Below are 20,509 nucleotides of genomic sequence, written 5' to 3'. Positions count from 1 at the left end.
GCAGTGAGAGGAAATAAGTGAGTACACGCACTAGACTCTTTACATTCCATTTATCTCTTGCTAAATGCAGGTTTTTTTTTTATTTCACACCTAATTTGTGTTGCATTTGCACTCTCTCCACAGGATTAACGTATAGACTGACATTAACGGTACTTTCTCATATATATATATATATATATATATATATATATATATATATATATATAAAACCACAGTGTTGCTGAAGTCTCAATCTGATTGGTCTGAGGATGATTCAGGTTGTAGAAAAGCAGCTCTAAGTGAAATTTAAATGACATGTTTATATTAAAATAATCATTAAATTTCCATTCCGTTTTATTTGTAAAGTATTTTTAACAGTGACAGTTGTATCAAAGCTGCTTCAAAGCAAATTATTATTAACAGTGACTATTATATAAAAAAAAATATGTTAGCATTATACAGTCTCGAGTAACAACTCTTGTGATAACAGGAAGTAACTCTTCTCATGGACCTTAAACAAGTTTAAATGAAGCAATAAACAGTTAGACATGATGGTGTTTAAATACATTTTAATTACAATCCCTGGTGTTGAAATCTACTTTGTAGTTTGTAGTTGTCCACCAGTGATGAGGAAGTTTGTGTCCACAGTGTTAGCTGGAGACGGCTGGCCTTGTCCTGGACACTCAGCAGGAGAGGAGAAAGACAAAAGGTACACACAGGCCGGTCATTCACTTCTAATCCTAACGTTCATTCACTTCTCCTAGCAGCTTCTCAGCCAGGTGCCTGGGATCTCAAGAGTCTCCAAATCCGAAAATCTGATCTGAAATGGCCAGGTCTCAATTCTCAATACCAGTCTAAGGGTCTCAACATGTTACACACACACATATACATATGTACAGAGAGAGAGAGTGAGAGTGAGAGAGAGAGAGAAAGAGAGAGAGAATGAGAAAGGGTGTGTGTGTCCTGTGCTGCTGTCTTAATGTTTGCCAGAAACAGAAGTATCAGGCTGCTAATACAGTCATTTAGATGATTAAACTGTTTTGTTCTGTGAGATTGGATCAACCTTCAAAGGACCGTGTGACTGTGCCATGCCAGACGCCACCAAGACGTCACATGAAGGCGTCAAGAACACAATCTCCACACATTCATCATGTCCACAATAACACTGTCCCAAATAATCATTAAAATTCTCCAGGATCAACCAAACAAATGTTCCACACTTTCTACAAAGGAGGACATGTGCGAGTGTTTTACTTAAATGTAGCCATTTATTTCACTCCACTACAAAAGTTATAGTCATTTGTGAACTATGATACAAACAAAATATACATATTATACAGAGACGATATGGATGTGGTAGAAACAGTTTGCACTGATCGTTTGAAAGTAAATCCTTCATAATCAATCTTTAGATGAAAAACAACTATTAGCAACAGTGCTACAATTTGTATTTATGCTATGGCTAATAATACTGATGCGATATAATTAATATTATGCAGTGATTAAAGATGGAGGTTGAAGATTATTCAGAAAGATTTCTGCTTCTGTTTGTTTTGGTTTTATTTTTTGCTGTTCTTAAATCTCATGCCATGAACCCAACATGTCTGTTTCTAATCAGCCTACAACCGGGATAAAGTTAGAGATGAAAATACAGGCATTTTAACCCATTAAAACAGAAGCAGAGATTATTTTGAAAAGGTCTTTGTGCTGTAGCTCGACAGGTTTCTGCTCACGCAGACGCATTCAGTCACAGTTTTCCTGTTCAAAGTGCAGTAGTGCTCGACTAGCGCTTTTGGCATGCATACCTTTCAACTGCTAACATTATGTGCTGGTTTCCCCGGACAGAGTGGTGGAGAAGGGAAAAAATATACAAATTAAAATAAAAACAGGAAGCTGGGAATGCTGTGGTTTGGACTAAAAACAATGGTTAGTAGGATCTGTCCAGAAAGCAGGCTGCTATTGCTTAAGACAAGCTTTGGAGAGTAGAGAGATTACAGTACACCTGAAAAGCAGTAAAGTCTTAGATATTGCCAGGAACGTTTCTCTTATTACTATAAATAAACAGGAATCTGGAGAAGATTCAAATTACAAAAAAAAGAAATAAAAACATGTCAACGGAAATGAAACTTTTTTGTAGACAAACTCATACACCACATCGATATCACTGTGACCAAACATCTATTTCTCAATCAAACCATGTGTGCAAATCTATGTGCAGGGATTAACACAGTGCAGGAGTGTTTCTATTTTGTTGTTTGTTTGTTTCTTTCAGAACAGATTCAGGTATCGACAGAAGGCACCTTTTTATGATTTGTACCACTTCGCTCCGGTTTTTACATCAAAACACACCGCCGCACCGTTAGGGAGCGGGGAATGCCGCGCTCCTGTGTGTACAGGTGTACGAGGCTTTGTGTTGCTCTTTCGTTCACGTTTGTGAGACGTTGATGCTGGACACCATCTTTCGAATCTTTTCCTCGTTCTGGAGGATGTTAGACTTGATGGCACAGATCTTGTCCTGCTGTTCCATGATGAGCTGCTCCAGTTCGGCCAGTTCAGCCTTCAGGGGCTTCACAGTACTGTCAGTGATCCTGACACAGACACACAACACAAGGAGTTTACATTTTACACACTGTGAGATGACTGTCTTCATATAGCAGCACATTATGAGTGTTTTATTCTTCTTATATGACTGTGTGAGCGAGTGTGGGAGTGAGTGAGTGTGACAGAGAGAGAGAGAGAGAGAGAGATAGAGCAAAGAAAGAGACAGCAGAAAAAAAGAGAGACAGCAGTGGAGGGACAGAGATATCACCTCTGTTCCTGCAGCAGGGCCTCTGTGTGTTCTCTGTTCTCACGTCTCCAGGTCTGCAGCTCGTTCTGCATGGAGTCCATGTCCTCCTGAATGTAGTCCATGATCTTACCTAACGGCAGAGCACTACGACACACGCTCTGAACGGACGTCCGAAGACGCTCGATCTCTCTGGCCACTAACTCGCGCTCCTTCTTACGAGCCGCCTCCAACACTGGCATCCGATCCTAAAACACGCAGCAGCAGAGTGAGAAATAACTCACACTCCGGTAATATAGATGAAATGTATTTATGTTTATCTAGTTTAAACAGTAAGAACAGGAGCTGTGACTATACCAGAGTAATACTGAGATTGAGGAGGTGTTTCAGGTGTCAGGGCTTTGTAACTTTAGTCACAATGAAACAATGAAAACAAATGAAACAAAATGATGGGACATATATTACTTGAAATGATGTCATATATTCTGATGCCTACATGACTCCAAGCCATGCAATGTCTGGGGCACCTAATGAGCTTGGATTTGACTGTATTATTTGTATAATCCCATTTAAAAGTATTTTGTTTTGACTGTTAATTAAAATGATAAATCTCCTACAAATGAACATCAGTATTTTAGCTAATCAGAATTCAGAAATCAAGGTCCGACAGCTTATAAAAGGTCCCCAGAAGTCTGCATGTAGTGACAGACAAGCTGCAGGAAGAACATCGCACGTTCTCAGAGCTCACAGGAGGAAGCACTTCGAGTCAATTACACAAACGAGGTTAGAAGAATTCGATACCCACCAGAAACTTCCAAAAAGAAGTTGGAAGGCTGCATTTAGCAGTTTAGGATTTCAAGGCTACAATTGTTTGGGATTTCAAGGCAGGAATTATACAAACTTAGTGATGTATATAAAGATCAAACATAAACGGCCATGGGGATCTATAATATGAGCGGTTAGTGAGGACCTTCTCTGTACGCTGTGTGGTTTAGGGGTCCTGCTCAGCCCGGTCACCACTCCACACACACACACACCATACATGTTTATTCAGCTGGAGGTGCAGGCTGTGTGTGGCACTCAGCCAAACAAGCCTCATTCTCACTGCCCCCCAACACACACACACACACACACACACACACACACACCACTCCACAAAGGTCTGTAAGACATGACTTAGACCTAGTTTATTTTAGTAACAGAGTATGGCAGTGAAGTTATTTTACAACAGTATTCAGTAACAACTACTTCACTTGTACCTCTTTTAACTTTTAGCTCAAAAGCTAATTTCTGTCATTCTGGTCACACTGACAACACTGTTTCTCTTGATGCCGCTATTTAAGCGCAGGCTACACGAATGACAACACAGCTTAACTAGCACATGGTTGTCAGTAGGAAACAAGTGTCAAATCCACATCCTACAACATGACAATGCTGGGCAACATTCTCAGTCATAATTGTTCTGTAATCACGCATCACACAAACAGAGGTGTGTGTGAATTTTGGTCAAAAATGATTAGAATATGATTAGAATATTATTTTCCTTTAAGACGTTCATAAAATGTCTAATGAGAATGGATTCAGATTTTTCTTATCTTCCTCTTAATTTCTCCATTGAGTCTACATGTCAAGAGTGAAATGTCTGCCAGCCATCAGCAAGGTGGGTGGCTGTGCTCACCCCTAAACAGCCTCGCTAGACAAACACTAGCCAGTGCGTTCAGCCCACTGTCGGTGGAGCACGGAGTCCAAGCATGATTTGGTCTGTTTGTCGTACTCTTGCACCTCAACCCTCTTGCACGAAATCACAGTTAGGGGAAAAAAAAAAAAAAAAAAAAAAAAAGCAACACTTTCTGTCTCATTGGACATAAATCAATCGTTTATAGACGCCCTGTCAGGGTCTACAACCCCTGCGTGTTCTCTATCTCCCCCTTCTTAGCTCAGACCCAAGAAAAATATTTGTTTTGAGTGAGGCGGATGAGATGAGCGCAGGTTTTCCCATTAGCTCAGACAGTGACGGAAGCAAACAGACAGTAGCAGTGCAGTGAGACTGCTGCAGGCGTCACAGTGGGGGACGGATGCCCTCGGACTTCCCACCTAACCTCACAGCAGGCCGAAGAACCCGGGCTGCAAGCAGACTCTTGTTACTCTACTATGCAAATTTCCGTCTTCAGAGTCCAGATGAGGAACAAAACCAGGAGATGAGAACAGAGGTCTTCAAAAAGATTTGAGAGAGAAGAAAAATGGCTCCACTTTAATGGATAATAAATGAGAATGGATAAAGGAAAGCACTGAATTCAAATGCATGACATCATCAAACTTTCATGTAGTGATGCCTGACTGGACAAGTGAGGGTCAACAGATTGGAAACCACCACTTCTATACTGCATGGGCCTTACTGACATTAGTGAGCCTTCCATTCTGTAATGTACAATTCAACTTTATTTGTAAAGCACTGTTAACAACAGGCATTCTCACAAAGCAGCTTTACAGGAATATACAATTTTAAATTTTATTTCATCCCTAATGAGCAAGCCAGAGTCAATGGAGGCAAGGAAAAACTCCATGAGACGATGTAAGGAAGAAACCCTGAGAGGAACCAGACTCTAACATGTTTTAACATGAAGTTACCAAATGTTCATGGCAATTATAGTACAAAGCCATCTTCGTGGATTCCAAATTTAAGCCACAGAAATCCCATGGACCTCCACACCATGTATATCCAGACATATTCTGTAGGAACACGTGTACAATCTCACATCAGCCAATCATGTGGCAGCGGTAAAGTGCATAAATCATGCAGACTCCAGTCAAAAGCTTCAGTTAATGTTCACATTAACCATCAAAATTGCAACCATAAATAAATACATTTTACAAGTGATCTGCGACTTTGACTGTCATATGGTTGTTGGTATCAGACGGAATGGTTTGAGTATTTTTTGTGATGACATCACGAGTGGTTCACTCACAAACATCTCTTGTTTACACGGGATGGTGCAAAAAACTAAAAACATCCGGTAAGCAGAGTTCTGTGGACCTGGTTGATGAGAGAGGTTGGAGAAGAAAGAGTAGGCTAGGTCAAGCTGACAGGAAGTCTGTGGTAACTCAAATAAGAACTCTTTACAACTGAGCATCTCAGAATACATAAGACTTGACATGAGGTAGAAGACAACATCAGCTGCCCCTCTTGTCAGGCAAGGACTGAAACTACAGTTAGAAGAAGAATCCTTTATTATCGTCATATATACATAAAAGCACAGAGAAGTTCTTTCTTCGCATATCCCAACTTTGTTAACTGGGGTCAGAGCACAGGGTCAGCCATGATACAGAGTCCCTGGAGTGTAGAGGGTTAAAGGCCTTGCTTGAGGACCAAATGGTCACAGCTTGGCAGTGTTGGGGATTGAACCCCAATCAACAATCCAGAGCCTTAACCACTTGAGCCAGCACTGTCCCTAAGCACAAGCTTAATGAAAACGGGACAGCTGAAGATCAGAAAATCGCTGATGAGGTCTAAGTGAACTGAAGGAGCTGCTTTAAATGTAGCATACACTCACCAACTGCAGCTGAAGATTGGATAAATGTGACTTGTATAGTGCTTTTAACAATGGACATCGTCTCAAAGCAGCTTTACACAAATACAAAATGTTTGCGTAAAATTTAAGTTTAAAATTAAATTTCTATTTATCCCTAAAGAACAAGCCTGAGGCAAAGGTGGCAAGTAAAACGATTTGTAGAAGAAACCTTGAGAGGAACCAGACTCAGAAGGGAACCCATCCTCATTTGGGTGACACAGAAGTCTGTGATTATAATTAATGTCCTTTCTACAGCTTTGTATAGCCAAGAGGGGTTGTTTAACCAGGCGTTTTTGAGCATACATAAATCCTCAGTTTATTAAAGCTTTATCACCATTTTCTTCCTGAGTGCAAAACCCGTCGCCACAACAGCAGTTTAAAGCCGCCGCTTTTATATATGATACAATACAAAGATACTCCGTGATTCAATATGTTTAAACAGAAGAGCTACACCTCGCACTGACAAGGGAAAGAGGAAAAAAGGTACATTTACGGAATTTGGCAGACCTCCGAATCCAAAGTGACTTCCAGAAGTCCAGGGTCGGGGTTCGATTCCCGCCTCCACCTTGTGTGTGTGGAGTTTGCATGTTCTCCCCGTGCCTCAGGGGTTTCCTCCGTGTACTCTGGTTTCCTCCCCGGTCCAAAGACATGCATGGTAGGTTGATTGGCATCTCTGGAAAATTGTCTGTAGTGTGTGATTGTGTGAGTGAATGAGTGTGTGTGTGCCCTGTGAGGGGTTGGTACTCCGTCCAGGGTGTATCCTGCCTAATGCCCGATGACGCCTGAGATAAGCACAGGCTCCCCGTGACCCGAGGTAGCTCGGATAAGCGGTAGAAAATGAATGAATGAATGGTTCCCTAGGACACAGACTAATAATCCCATTCGTTTAAAAACTCTGTCAAGAGGTAATAAGGAATGTATTATTTATTTATTTGTTTGTTTGTTTGTTTGTTTGTTTTAATTTGTTTGCTCTTAATTGCTAGTTTAAGTACCTCAGGAAGTGGTAGATCTTCGAGGTAGAATTTAACGTTTAAAGAAATTTGTTCGATCACTCGTACGTATAATGTCTACAGTATAATAGAGATAGAAAGGAGATCATGTCAGACTTAGCGCATTCATTCAACATACACTTTTGTGTTTAATAAAACTGATTCGATTTGGAGAATTTTTACATCCTTAGTATTCACAAACCTATGAAATGATATTTTAGCCAATTTTTCATACATTTAGTCAAAGTCAAACATATCTACACTCCTCCATTAACAAGCTCATAAGTATCGTCTTGCACACACAGAGCCACCAGAACTCTGTCACGCTCCTGTTGCTTACATTTCTCTTGTTGGTGTGAGGCTTCATGGTGAGCTCCTAAGAAGAAAGATTAACAGAGCTCTCCTCAGGAGTTTCCTCTATAAGAGAAGCACGTATCCTGACCAGCTACATAATAAAAATAGCATCGTGGTAATGGGGTGAGAAGAGGACAGAACCCTGAGCACAGGATGCAGCAGGGTCAACTTGTCCCCACGGAGGTCACCACTGACATCACTGCCCTGACCTCAAGGAGCTCGAGGAGAATCTCACACACAGCTAGCTACTGTTCACACATCCCTGGAGTACCAGCCTGTCATGCAAGACAATTCTCACCACTGAGGGACAAGCAGACAGGAGGACAAGATTTCCAGCTAATGAGCGTTATCCCACAGCACTGCTGAATTCTGATTGGTCAAAAGGTGTTGATTATTTTTCTAAGACAGCGGCTCTGACAATAGTGCAGGATGTACGGCTTGTACTAATGCTTTCAGTAGTTACACAAGGCTCCATGTGAACAGATGTCTAACTGGTAATATGATGTTTATTCAGTATTTTAGGAATGAGTCTCCAGTATCAGTGGTTTGTAGGTGTCAGAGGTAAAGCTGTAAAGTTTTCTGTCATGAGAGAGTTTTCAGGACTTTCTGCATTAGAAGGTAAATAATAATAATAATAATAATAATAATAATAATAATAAGCCACCTTTATTACTTTTCTTTACATATCCCAGCTTGTTAGGAAGTTGGGGTAAAACCATTGGGTCAGCAATGATCCAGCGCTCCTGGGTCAGAAGAGGCCTAACTGTGGCAGTGCTGGGGCTTGAACCCCTGACCTTCTGAACATAAACCCAAAGCCTTGACCATTCAGCAAACACTGCCCTTTATGGTCACTTGGTAACATGACAAGCTGCATTTTTTCCCTAGAAACGTCAAGAAACTAAAAAGACTAAAGTTTATAGGTGTTATAACATGACATAACATGTGATTACAGGAACAAACTTGAACAGAAACAAAACACACGATGACATCTTTACAAATGCTGTTAAAAAACACATGCTGATATTCTTTAATAAATAAAAGAGTCATCATTTGACGCAGTCGAATAACGCAAATAAAGCAAAATGTCTTTATTAGAAAATTATAGAATTTTAGGATGACGTCACACGGTTGCTGATTTTTCTCCTACAGCAGCACACGCAGCGTTTTATTCCTCACTTATTGAATATTTCAAGTTACCGATTTCTTTCTGAGGACCGTAAAAAAAAGGCAGGTGTTTATGGAGATAAAGGCCTGAAAAAATTATTTATTTTCCTGCCATGTCCTGCAGAGAATACACTGGCGTTTTCTCCTGTGTGGTTCTCACTCAACAGCCATCCATTTATGTGCCATTGGGTTTATTTATACATCGCCAAACTTCATCAGGGCTAATTTGTTGGCAAAAAAAAAAAAAAAAAAGAAGCAAAAGGGGAAAGAAAAAAACGCTTAGAAAAACGCAGCTGCCGCGAGGGCCCGATTCTATCTAAATAAAAGGATGCCCTGCGTGAAGTATTTTATAATAATATACATGCGCTCAGGGGGGTCACTGATGAGGTTAGCTGTAAAATACACAGCACATTATTTAGGCGAACTGCATGTGATGAGAGACAGTGGAGCTTAACTTATATTAACCAGCTATTCGTTATGCATAGACTGTTATCCGACTACAGTAAAATTATATTCTAGCCTACAGACGTAAAATATACATTAAACGCTAAAATATACAAACAATTAATGAAGCAATAAAAGAAGTATTTTATAAGTGGATGAAATATGTAGAAAGGAATGAGCAAACTTCGGCGTATCGTCAGTCACAAATAATAATCAAAAAGAGTCTGTCGTTCTTCTCTGTCTGGACACACGCTTTACAGAGAACAGAGCGAGCTTTAGAAATAATATAAGCTACTGTGACAAATGCCAGAAACCAACACTTGTTTAATAAAGATTGATTTATGTGGATATTTGATCACAGAAAAGAATTTGTATGAGACATCCTTGAATTTGCTGAAACCGAGAGGCCATGTCTGAAGAAGGAATTGTAAGTGTTGTATGTAAGTCTATACTTGTCTGGAGGATAAGGAAGCTCGGTATTTACATTTTTAACCCTCTACGTTCCACCAAGATTACAGGGGAGCTGTGGCTTTATTAGGCTGAACCCTCACCCCCTTTCAAGTCAGGAAGGAAGTCATTCTAGCTTGTTTTTCATGCGGCTGGCTCGGTAAGGGAGGTGCGGTGTGCTAGTTAACCTGGAGACCTGTTTAGGAGAGTGTTGCGTCCTGAAAGCAAACAGCGAGCCCATGGCCGACGTTAATGGCAGCGCAGTCAGAGAACTGATGAAGCAGCATTAAGTGAATTAGGAGAGCGCTTTGTGTGCTGCTTGGATTCCACTCCAGAACCCAGCCCGGGAAAACTAATTTGATTATTTAGGAATGAAAGGAAATCCAGACTTTATTTAAAACTAAGAACTTAAAGAGAAGAAAAAGAGGCACGTGGCACTGGATGGCGGTATACAGCGAGGCGTCTCAGAGTGCCAGCAGGAATGTGTGTTTACATGGCAGAAGAGCAGAGCAGCCAGGCAGAAAGCACTGGACGCTGAAACACACACAATCCTGGCCTGGTTTATGAACCACGCAGACACACAGCATGCGTGTCAGCGGCACACATGGCAAAGGTCAAGCTAAGGCTGGGGCTTTCAGCATGAGCTGCACTACTAAACAAGGCATCCATCAGACCAACAGTCAGACTCAGACAGATGTGAGGCCGGTTCACACTCCAGCAAGGTGGACCACCCAACACTGTGAACACGGCACAGATAAAAAAGCACCTCCCAACTGAATGGGTGTCTAAATATTGACTGTGGGAGCTGGCTCAGAGAAAGCTAGTGCAGCGGAGCTTGAGGACTGGAGAGGGCTCCACCGTGCACCGTGTCTGAATGGAAATCATACACCACCATCATGCTCCTGAAAAATATATATTCACTATATAAAATGGAACGTCCAGTTTATTGTTACTACATGCTAATGGAGAAAAAGAAAATATCAAACAAATGTATTGTGTTTGCTTGTTGGAGCAGGAGGACATTTTACTTATCTTCAACAATGAGATATTTTTTCTATTATCTATCTCTGGTCCGCAATAAACCGAGAACACAACGTTGTCAAAATTGCTATTTAGAAAATAAAGAAGAAATCATAACAGGATGTTCTAATGGGAAAATAATCAAAACCAGATTGGTGTGATGTGAAAGCCTGCTAAGTCGATTGTTTTCCAGTAACATTACGTCCCAAAGTGTGTTATTCCACTAATTCCACAGCAATCTGCCAACGATGACTTTTTAAATTTTTTTTAAATAACATCATACTTTGTCCGTCTGTCCATTTTATTAGGACATTCATGCAGTTCTCTAATCAGCAAATAATATGGCAGCCCAATGCATTAATAATGCAGATACAGGTCAAGAGCTTCAGTTAATTCAACCACAGAAGTGTCATAAACTCTAGAGACTCCTGGGATTTCCACACACTACAGTTTCAGATAAACACTCAAACCATCCCATCTGGTAGCTGCATCCATGCCACGATTAAAATGACAAAAAAAAAAATAACTTTTTTTACTTTGATGTGAACGTTAACTAAAGTTCTCAACCTGCATGATTTTATGCATTGCACCACCACCACATGAGCAGCTGATTATACAACAGCATGAATGTCCAGATATCCAGGAGCTTCTAATAAAGAGGACGGAGAGTAGATCCATTTAAATCACTTAATTATCTTTCTCCAGAAATTAATAAGACAAAAAAAAGCAGTGTGTCATGTTGCTATTCATACATTACAAAGTCCTGAAGACTTTTCTGCATCGGAGAACTACAGCTTGGAGCTTTACTTCTGACCGCGACAGCAGAGACTCCGTAATAAAATAACTGAACGTCTCCTGAAATATGTACATGACGAACAAACACCTCAGCTCCAATGTATTTATCTAATAAACTTGATGAATTCAGAGTACTTCTCCATCATATGCTATTACACAACTAATGTATCCTATATTAGTATTAATTCTCATGTATTTTTCCCCATTACAAGGACCTGGACAACACAGAGGCCTTGTATTAATGCTGTATATTAAATAATTACATATCAATAAACCCAATCTGACACGAAACTCATTTAACTGTGATTACCAGATTCCGAAGTCATGATTCGGACATTTATATTCAGTGTGTTTAAATAAATAACCCGGCTCTGATGTCACACTGGAACACACAAAAGGGTGAAATATGTGAAGAATGTGATCTGTGGAGCCGTGAGGTTTTACGCTAGTCGCAACTGTTACGGTAAAAAAACACCAGTGGGTCTGAAACCACAAATGGCCCTAATTCCAGTCCATTTACAAATTTGCTTTCTTTGGTAAATTAGTGACTTGCTGGATACGGTTTTTAGCTTAAAAGCCCATCCCTAAGGTGGTGTATTTACTGAAATAAACAGAGCTTCACTGGGTTGCTTTTTGAACTCACATTAGTGGAATGCCATTGTGAAAAATGAGGCTTTGCTGTACTGGGAGTCTGACACAACACTGCCCTCTAGTGGAGACAAGGGGTCAGTATTAACAAATGTCCTACCTGGTCTTTTGACTTTGGAGCTGAGGGTGATGATTCATAATCCTTCTTAGTTTCCAGGATTTTCTTCACAAGCCCACCTTTGATGAGAGAGAAATCAGTGAAAGAGAAATCAGTAACATAACAGAAGGATGAACAACAGATGACATAGTTATACAGGAAATGAACAAACAGCCCATGGCTTCCACACAGGTCTTACCACTCACCGTGTTTCTCATCACCTTGTAACTCAATTGATGGCCCCTGTAGAACAGAATAATCAATATAAACATCGATTTATTTATTTAGCATTTCTTTATTTCCCCATAAACCTTAAATCCGCATCTCAAAACACTCACCATCGCAATCTCATTCATGTCAGAGGGAAGAGGACCTGCCTCCTCCACAACAAACTGTCCGTCTTCATCGTCCTCATCCTCCGAGAGCTTTTTGCTTTCAACAATCACTGCAGAGGGAGGCTTAGCACTGCCCAGTCTGCGGAGGCAGAAAAATAATTACACATGCAGAGGGGGAAAAAACTCATTTTACTGCTACTGATATAGGAACTAAAATATAACTGAGCAAGTTTAATAGCCACCAGTTGGGATTATTATTAATTATTATTAGTATTGGGACAGTGACACTTTTATTTGTATTTTTTTGTAATATGTAGACCACCACAATGGATCTAAAATGCAATAATAATGACTTGATTAAAGTGAACATTTTTGGCTTGCATTCATTTCTTTTTAAACAACCCACTTTTACACAGTCCCCAAATTTTCACTGCCGCAAAAGTAATTGAACGAATTAACAATTATAAATATTAGAAATATTTTTAATTAAAAGCCTTGCAAAGCCTTACAATTATAAATATTAGAAATATTTTTAATTAAAAGCCTTGCAAAGCCTTTGTCCTCAACCTCCTGAAGTATGAAGCCCATGGATATTAACAAATGCTGATTTTCCTGCAGTGAGCTGCTCCCCCAGGCCTTTATTGCCACTGCCATCAGTTACTGCTGGTTTGTGGCTCTTTTTGCCTTTAGTTTGGTGAAGTCATCAGTAAGTGAAAGCGAGCTCAGTTAAGCTATTTATAACATTGCATTAATTTGTCTTAAGAAGTTTATATGGTATATGGTTATGAGTCATTATCCATTACATTAGAGCACTTGGCAGATGCCCTTATCCAGAGCGACTTTTATATTTATCATTTATCTCATTCATACAGCTGATCAATTGAGCGTTAAGGAGCTTGCCCAGGAGTGGCACCTTGGTGGCCCTGGGATTCAAACTCACAACCTTCCAATGAATAGTCCAACACCTTAACCTCTGATGTACCACTTCCCATCTGTACTGTGAAGTGCTATTCTATCATTAGTGCAGCAATTTCCTGAATCTGAGCAGAAAGTACAGCTCTATACACTTCAGAATTCATCCTGTGACTTGATGATGTGGTGCTAAGCCCTTCCTCTCCTTCTCCATAATGTTCTCTTCTCATCATTCTGCTACAAATTCATCTTGGGTTCATCTGTCCAAAGAAATCTTGTTCCAGAACTGGACAGGACAAGTCTAATCTGGTCTTTCTGCTCTTCAGGGTAACTAGTAGTGTGCATCTGGATGTAAATTCTCTGTTTTCATGAAGACACCTTATTTAGTAGACTGTGAACTTTGATAGTTGTACGCCAACCTCTGTGAGTGTTTTCCTGACTCAGCTAGGTTATATATAGGTTTTGTTTACCAAGGAAAGAAGTCTGCGATCATCCCCTTTAGTTTGTCTTCTTTTGTCTTCTATGCTCTTTCAGGCCTTTTGGTGTTGCTGAGTGCACTATGCCTTACATCTTTTCAAGGATGTACAAGAGTATTATATGACCACTTTTAAAATTTCTTCTATCTCGATAAACACTTGGAATCATCTCCAGACTTTTGAACTCTGAAATTCACGAAACTGTTATCGCTCAACTGTCCGATTACTTTTGAGTATGTGAAAATGGAGAACATTCATTCATTCATCTTCTACCGCTTATCCGAACTACCTCGGGTCACGGGGAGCCTGTGCCTATCTCAGGCGTCATCGGGCATCAAGGCAGGATACACCCTGGATGGAGTGCCAACCCATCACAGGGCACACACACACTCTCATTCACTCACGCAATCACACACTAGGGACAATTTTCCAGAGATGCCAATCAACCTACCATGCATGTCTTTGGACCGGGGGAGGAAACCGGAGTACCCGGAGGAAACCCCCGAGGCACGGGGAGAACATGCAAACTCCACACACACAAGGTGGAGGCGGGAATCGAACCCCGACCCTGGAGGTGTGAGGCGAACGTGCTAACCACTAAGCCACCGTGCCCCCAAAATGGAGAACATAAACATAAAAAAAAAAAATCAGTAAAAAGCTAAACATAAAAATAAAAAAAAAGCTATAATTCATTAACAGTTAATGCAATATTTTTGAACTAACCCATTGAATGAAAGCTGAATCACATCTTGATTCAATCCCACCTTCTACACCATACCATGCCACACCATCAGGATTAGCTGATTGTTTTCACATAGCACAGTGTCATGTTTATTCCACCCAAATGCAAAGATTTTCAGAGTTTGCTTTAGAGACTTTCAATCATTAGCACATCTGTTCATCTAAATACTCACCTCTCTGCTGGGCTTGCGTCAGTGTAGCTCTCATGCCTCCTCACTCGGGGCGGTGCCGGTCTCGAACTACTGGGCCGTGCTATTCTCCTGTTGCTGCTGCTGCAAAAAGCACACAGCTATTATTCCACCTCTGCATACGGCTAAATCGACAATACGGCACATTCTATTGGTTTTCCAAAGTAAACTGAAAACAAAGAAGGTGTAGTGTTTACACTGCAATCTGCTCAACTGTGTAGAGAAATGACAAGATTTGCATCAATGATTCACAACAGCAGGCAACCTAATAAGACTACCAGTAACTTAGTAATGCTAAATGCAATACTAGACACAAAACAGCTCATTAACTAGCTTGGGCTCTTTTATTATCTCTGAGAAGGAACTGTACCTGAGTGCTAAACTCACATCCAAAAGTGTCATGAGGAAGACCAAAAAACAAACAAACCAAGCACTCCTTTAAATAACTGTTATTAACTACAGGATGCAACTAGCTGACCTGTGGGACGCATTTTGTGCCAAAGCATCTGAAGCATCTCCATTTTCAAGATGAAGTGGTTTATCCACTGTAGTGTTGTCGCCTGTTGAAACAAAGGAAACTGTTAAATAATTAAAAAAATAATAATAATAAAAAAAAGGCCTCAAACTGAATTCCCTATACAGCTGGAGATCTCTTGGAGATCAGCAAAGCATGCAGGTGCATAAAGCCGTCAGAAGATACTCGCCTCCATCACTATCTGAATCGTCTGAAAGACAGTAAGAAACGAAAAAAAAAGATAAGAATTAGAACTGCAACAGAACTAAACCACAAATACACAATTACTAACCCAACGAGTGTCTTTTGATGCGTTCAACATGTTCATTAAATGTAAGTGATTACTAGAGATTTTAGTGTAAATATTACTGCTTAAATATTTAAAATGTACAGTATTTATGCTTTTGAAGCATGAAGTTAAAATGAAATCTCTTTTGGTAAAGATCGGATTCGCGGTTACACATCGCCACTCCAAATTTCTTTCTTCCTTTCTTTCTTTCTTTCTTTCTTTCTTTCTTTCTTTCTTTCATTAATCACCTTCTGGTTAATCAGGTTGGAGAATTTAACAACACTGTGGTATGTAAACTGTGGTTTATTTTGACTGGAATAAAATCTAAATCTGATTTTCACAGCTCTGATGGTTATCTGTGATGTTAACTGGTGTTAGGTTAGAGTGTTACCTTGCGCTCCAGATTTAGGCCGGCGTCTCTGTCCCTTTGCAGAAGAGGGCCTGGGTATTCTGGCAGGACTTTCAGTCTAAACACAAAGACACGAAGAATCAGTCACAGAATCTCTTAACCAAGAGCCCGGCTTTCGTGTTCTATGATTTACATCAAATTTTGCAAAATATGAAACGACAAGCCGTTCTCAGAGCTGTTTATGACCTTAGAATTAATGCAACCAGGAACTCCTCAGTGGAATATGGGTTGGTTTCAGACTGCTGAAAGCTCCACAATTTGTTCTGAAAGGTTGTAATTATCAAGGAAAAACTTGCTAGTATGACTGTAGGGTCATTCAAGCATGATCTCTCTGACCTGTAAAGATGTTAATGTGGACCATTTGTACTCTGTTCAGATCAGATTAGGAGAGAGGAGGGAGAGCGGATTAGGTTAGGTAGTATAATTCAGTTCTTTTAATTTAATTTCAGTTATTTTAAAATACTAGTGAAGTAGAAGAGGATGCAGAGTGACACCCAGAGAGAAAGACTTTAAACAAAAGAGGACCAACAATACAGGCTTGGAGAATGCCAAGCTGGACTGAGGCAATGTACGGTCTATAATTACCTGTGCAAAAATAATGCTGTTGGGGTTTATTTAAATAGCATGTGGATGTGATGCTATATTGAAAATACCGTAATGTGGTATTTGGAAGCAAGAGAGGAGAATGTTATGACGTAGAGCTTTATTAATAGATAATATTCAGTGGTGTTCAATTCATTTCAGGTTTACTTGTATAGCGCTTGTAGTGGAAATTTTCACTTTAGAGATGTTCATAAGAATCTGTCCTTCTATGCTTCTGTATTTCCCATGGCTGGTAGTTATTGTGACTAGAGATTGCAGTTGTTTCTTCCTAAAACTGCTTCCATCAGAACTTTCCCATGAGACCTTAGTTGTTCCCATGGGATCTTGGTCAGAAGATGTGCAGGCGATGCTTCTAAGCCAATGGTTGATGATGGTTTGCTTTTACATGTCCTGTTTCATTTTTTTTCCCTGTCTATAAAATCCTGATGTTATCAATGATGGGGACCCTTCCTCTCTGTTTTTTACACGTGGAGTGTTGGGTCCTTCTGCAAAGCTGAACACAATAAACCGTGAAACCTTTTTTACTCTTGCCCGTGCCTACCGGTGTGATATTTTATGCTTAAATTCTCTCAAACCTCAAAACTTCCACCACACGCTTTTAACAATGGACACTGTCGCAAAGCAGCTTTACAGGAATCGAAAAATGTAATATATATAATAGATTATAAGTGATAATGTTTTAATTTTAAATCCCTATTTATCCATTAAAAGTAAGCCAGAGGTGACGGTGGCAAGGAAAATCTCCCTGAGACGATATGAGGAAGAAACCTTGAGAGGAACCAGACTCAAAAGCAAAGCTATCCTTGTGTGCGTGATATCAGACAGTGCAAAATGAAAATGACAAGTGAGTAAGATCATTAATGGCTCTAGGGCCGTTTTTACACAGGGTTTTATTTTCCAAGAATTTGGGACAATTGCACTAGAAATTCTGTTTACTTGCTTAAGCGAGAAAGTTTTTTCTCCTTTGTTTTCAGCTTGAACCCATTAAACCTGTACAATTATCATCATGTGTGACAGCTATCTACACCATAGTTACTAAAGTGAAGTTGCCATGGAAACTGATGCAGAACTACTACTACAAAAAAATGACTAAATCTATCCCAAAGATTAAAATCTTATCTACAAACAATTTTTGTAAATAAATATGCAGCTTCCAAACTACTGAGCAAAAGGAAAGAAACACTAAAGCAATAAAAAATGTAAAAAAAATAGAATTAATTTAACCAGAAAAAAAATTTGTTAAAGAATTGGAGAAAAACAAACTGATGTCCAACTTTGCAAAAATTTGGTTCTAAAAAAAAAAAAATCTCCAAGAAGCGTAGTTTCAGAAAACTGTTGAAAACTATGTGAAAACAAGAGATTGAGCACAAAATATGCTTTTAACACAATTCCCACACGCTACTTCTAGCAATAAAATACATTAAGTACTCATTAAAACTAGGATTAGACTTAACATGACCAGACCACCATCGATTGCACTGCACAGCACAGCTCAGGTCACTACTCCTATTTAAAGAAACCTCTGCTGATGGGATGATAGATCTGGATAAGTGGTTCATCTTATATCCTCCCTCTAAGAACTAAGTACTTAAATATAGAACATTGTGTTAATGGCAAAACCCTGGAGGTAAATGCAACCAATATGAACTATTTACATAGCAAACATTTAATATTTTATTAAAATATTACCTCAAGGAAGAATAAAATACATCTTATTAACAAACCCAAACCCATATTTGTTCAAATCCTAATGTATGCTAAATAATTGCTTGATCTTGACGGACAGCTGTACAACTGGATTGTTTCAAATCATGTTTCACCAATTAGTGGAGTAAGGATGATTATAGCACAAGAGGATGGGATTTGGTGAAGGTGAAATGAACAGAGACGTAGAGCTCTCTAACAACAAAAAAAAGCTCTTCCCCGAGCTCATCGAAAAAATTTCATTTCGGTAACATTGTGTTGTATGTTTGCATAATATGTAAATAGGTTAAACAATGAAGCTTTAAAACCACTGATGCATGTATGTGTATGAGTGTATACACCCTTTATTGTATTTAGATGCTAATCCACGTGTATGACTAAGTGATTATTGCTGTGTGGGCGTGAAGGTGTGTGCTCTGTACTGAGAGTGGGTTTGGGAGGTGCAGATGTACGGGTTAAGCTACATTCACAGATATTGTGACTACACGAGGGTGTGTCCCCATTGACGTGAGCATTTTTTAGCTGAGAAATGTTTAAGGTTATGCATTAATGGAGTGACTCAGTAGAGCTAGTACAGCGTACTAGAGCGCACTACAGTCACCCTGACACTGATAAACGGTAGAGCACACTACAGTCACCCTAACGCTGATAAATGGTAGAGCACACTACAGTCACCCTGACGCTGATAAACAGTAGAGCGCACTACAGTCACCCTGACACTGATAAACAGTAGAGCGCACTACAGTCACCCTGACACTGATAAACAGTAGAGCACACTACAGTCACCCTAACGCTGATAAACAGTAGAGCGCACTACAGTCACCCTAACGCTGATAAACGGTAGAGCACACTACAGTCACCCTAACGCTGATAAACAGTGGAGCACACTACAGTCACCCTGACACTGATAAACAGTAGAGCACACTACAGTCACCCTGAGGCTGATAAACGGTAGAGCGCACTACAGTCTCCCTGACGCTGATAAACGGTAGAGCGCACTACAGTCACCCTAACGCTGATAAACAGTAGAGCGCACTACAGTCACCCTGACGCTGATAAACGGTAGAGCGCACTGCAGTCACCCTGACAATGATAAACAGTAGAGCGCACTACAGTCACCCTGAGGCTGATAAACAGTAGAGCGCACTACAGTCACCCTGATGCTGATAAACAGTAGAGCTCACTACAGTCACCCTGACGCTGATAAACAGTAGAGCTCACTACAGTCACCCTGAGGCTGATAAACGGTAGAGCACACTACAGTCACCCTAACGCTGATAAACAGTAGAGCGCACTACAGTCACCCTGACGCTGATAAACGGTAGAGCGCACTACAGTCACCCTGACGCTGATAAACAGTAGAGCGCACTACAGTCACCCTGACACTGATAAACAGTAGAGCGCACTACAGTCACCCTGAGGCTGATAAACGGTAGAGCACACTACAGTCACCCTAACGCTGATAAACAGTAGAGCGCACTACAGTCACCCTGACGCTGATAAACGGTAGAGCGCACTACAGTCACCCTAACGCTGATAAACAGTAGAGCGCACTACAGTCACCCTGACGCTGATAAACAGTAGAGCACACTACAGTCACCCTGACGCTGATAAACAGTAGAGCACACTACAGTCACCCTGACGCTGATAAACGGTAGAGCGCACTACAGTCACCCTGACGCTGATAAACAGTAGAGCGCACTACAGTCACCCTGACGCTGATAAACAGTAGAGCGCACTACAGTCACCCTGACGCTGATAAACAGTAGAGCGCACTACAGTCACCCTGACGCTGATAAACAGTAGAGCGCACTACAGTCACCCTGACGCTGATAAACGGTAGAGCGCACTGCAGTCACCCTGACGCTGATAAACGGTAGAGCACACTACAGTCACCCTGACGCTGATAAACAGTAGAGCGCACTGCAGTCACCCTGACGCTGATAAACAGTAGAGCACACTACAGTCACCCTGACGCTGATAAACAGTAGAGCTCACTACAGTCACCCTGACGCTGATAAACGGTAGAGCACACTACAGTCACCCT

At 40.5% G+C, this 20,509-nt stretch overlaps 1 protein-coding gene across 1 annotated transcript in view; it reads right to left on the bottom strand.

Moving 5' to 3' along the window:
• Positions 1-1,227: 1,227 nt before the first annotated feature.
• The window catches only part of traf3ip1 (TNF receptor-associated factor 3 interacting protein 1), a 33,433-nt gene continuing 14,151 nt past the window's right edge, over positions 1,228-20,509 (bottom strand). The window contains exons 7-15 of the mRNA XM_060876826.1: positions 16,138-16,213; positions 15,648-15,668; positions 15,422-15,503; positions 14,929-15,027; positions 12,630-12,765; positions 12,498-12,534; positions 12,295-12,371; positions 2,789-3,012; positions 1,228-2,567 (exon numbers count right to left, since the gene is read on the bottom strand). Of these exons, the coding sequence (XP_060732809.1) occupies positions 2,405-2,567; positions 2,789-3,012; positions 12,295-12,371; positions 12,498-12,534; positions 12,630-12,765; positions 14,929-15,027; positions 15,422-15,503; positions 15,648-15,668; positions 16,138-16,213 (915 nt within the window). The 3' untranslated portion in view covers positions 1,228-2,404. The remainder of the gene's footprint in view (positions 2,568-2,788; positions 3,013-12,294; positions 12,372-12,497; positions 12,535-12,629; positions 12,766-14,928; positions 15,028-15,421; positions 15,504-15,647; positions 15,669-16,137; positions 16,214-20,509) is intronic.

The sequence above is a fragment of the Tachysurus vachellii genome, chromosome 8 (assembly GCF_030014155.1).
Source record: "Tachysurus vachellii isolate PV-2020 chromosome 8, HZAU_Pvac_v1, whole genome shotgun sequence".
Lineage (NCBI taxonomy): Eukaryota > Metazoa > Chordata > Actinopteri > Siluriformes > Bagridae > Tachysurus > Tachysurus vachellii.
Note: the sequence above shows the minus strand (reverse complement) of the source record. Positions and strands in the feature narration are given on the sequence as shown.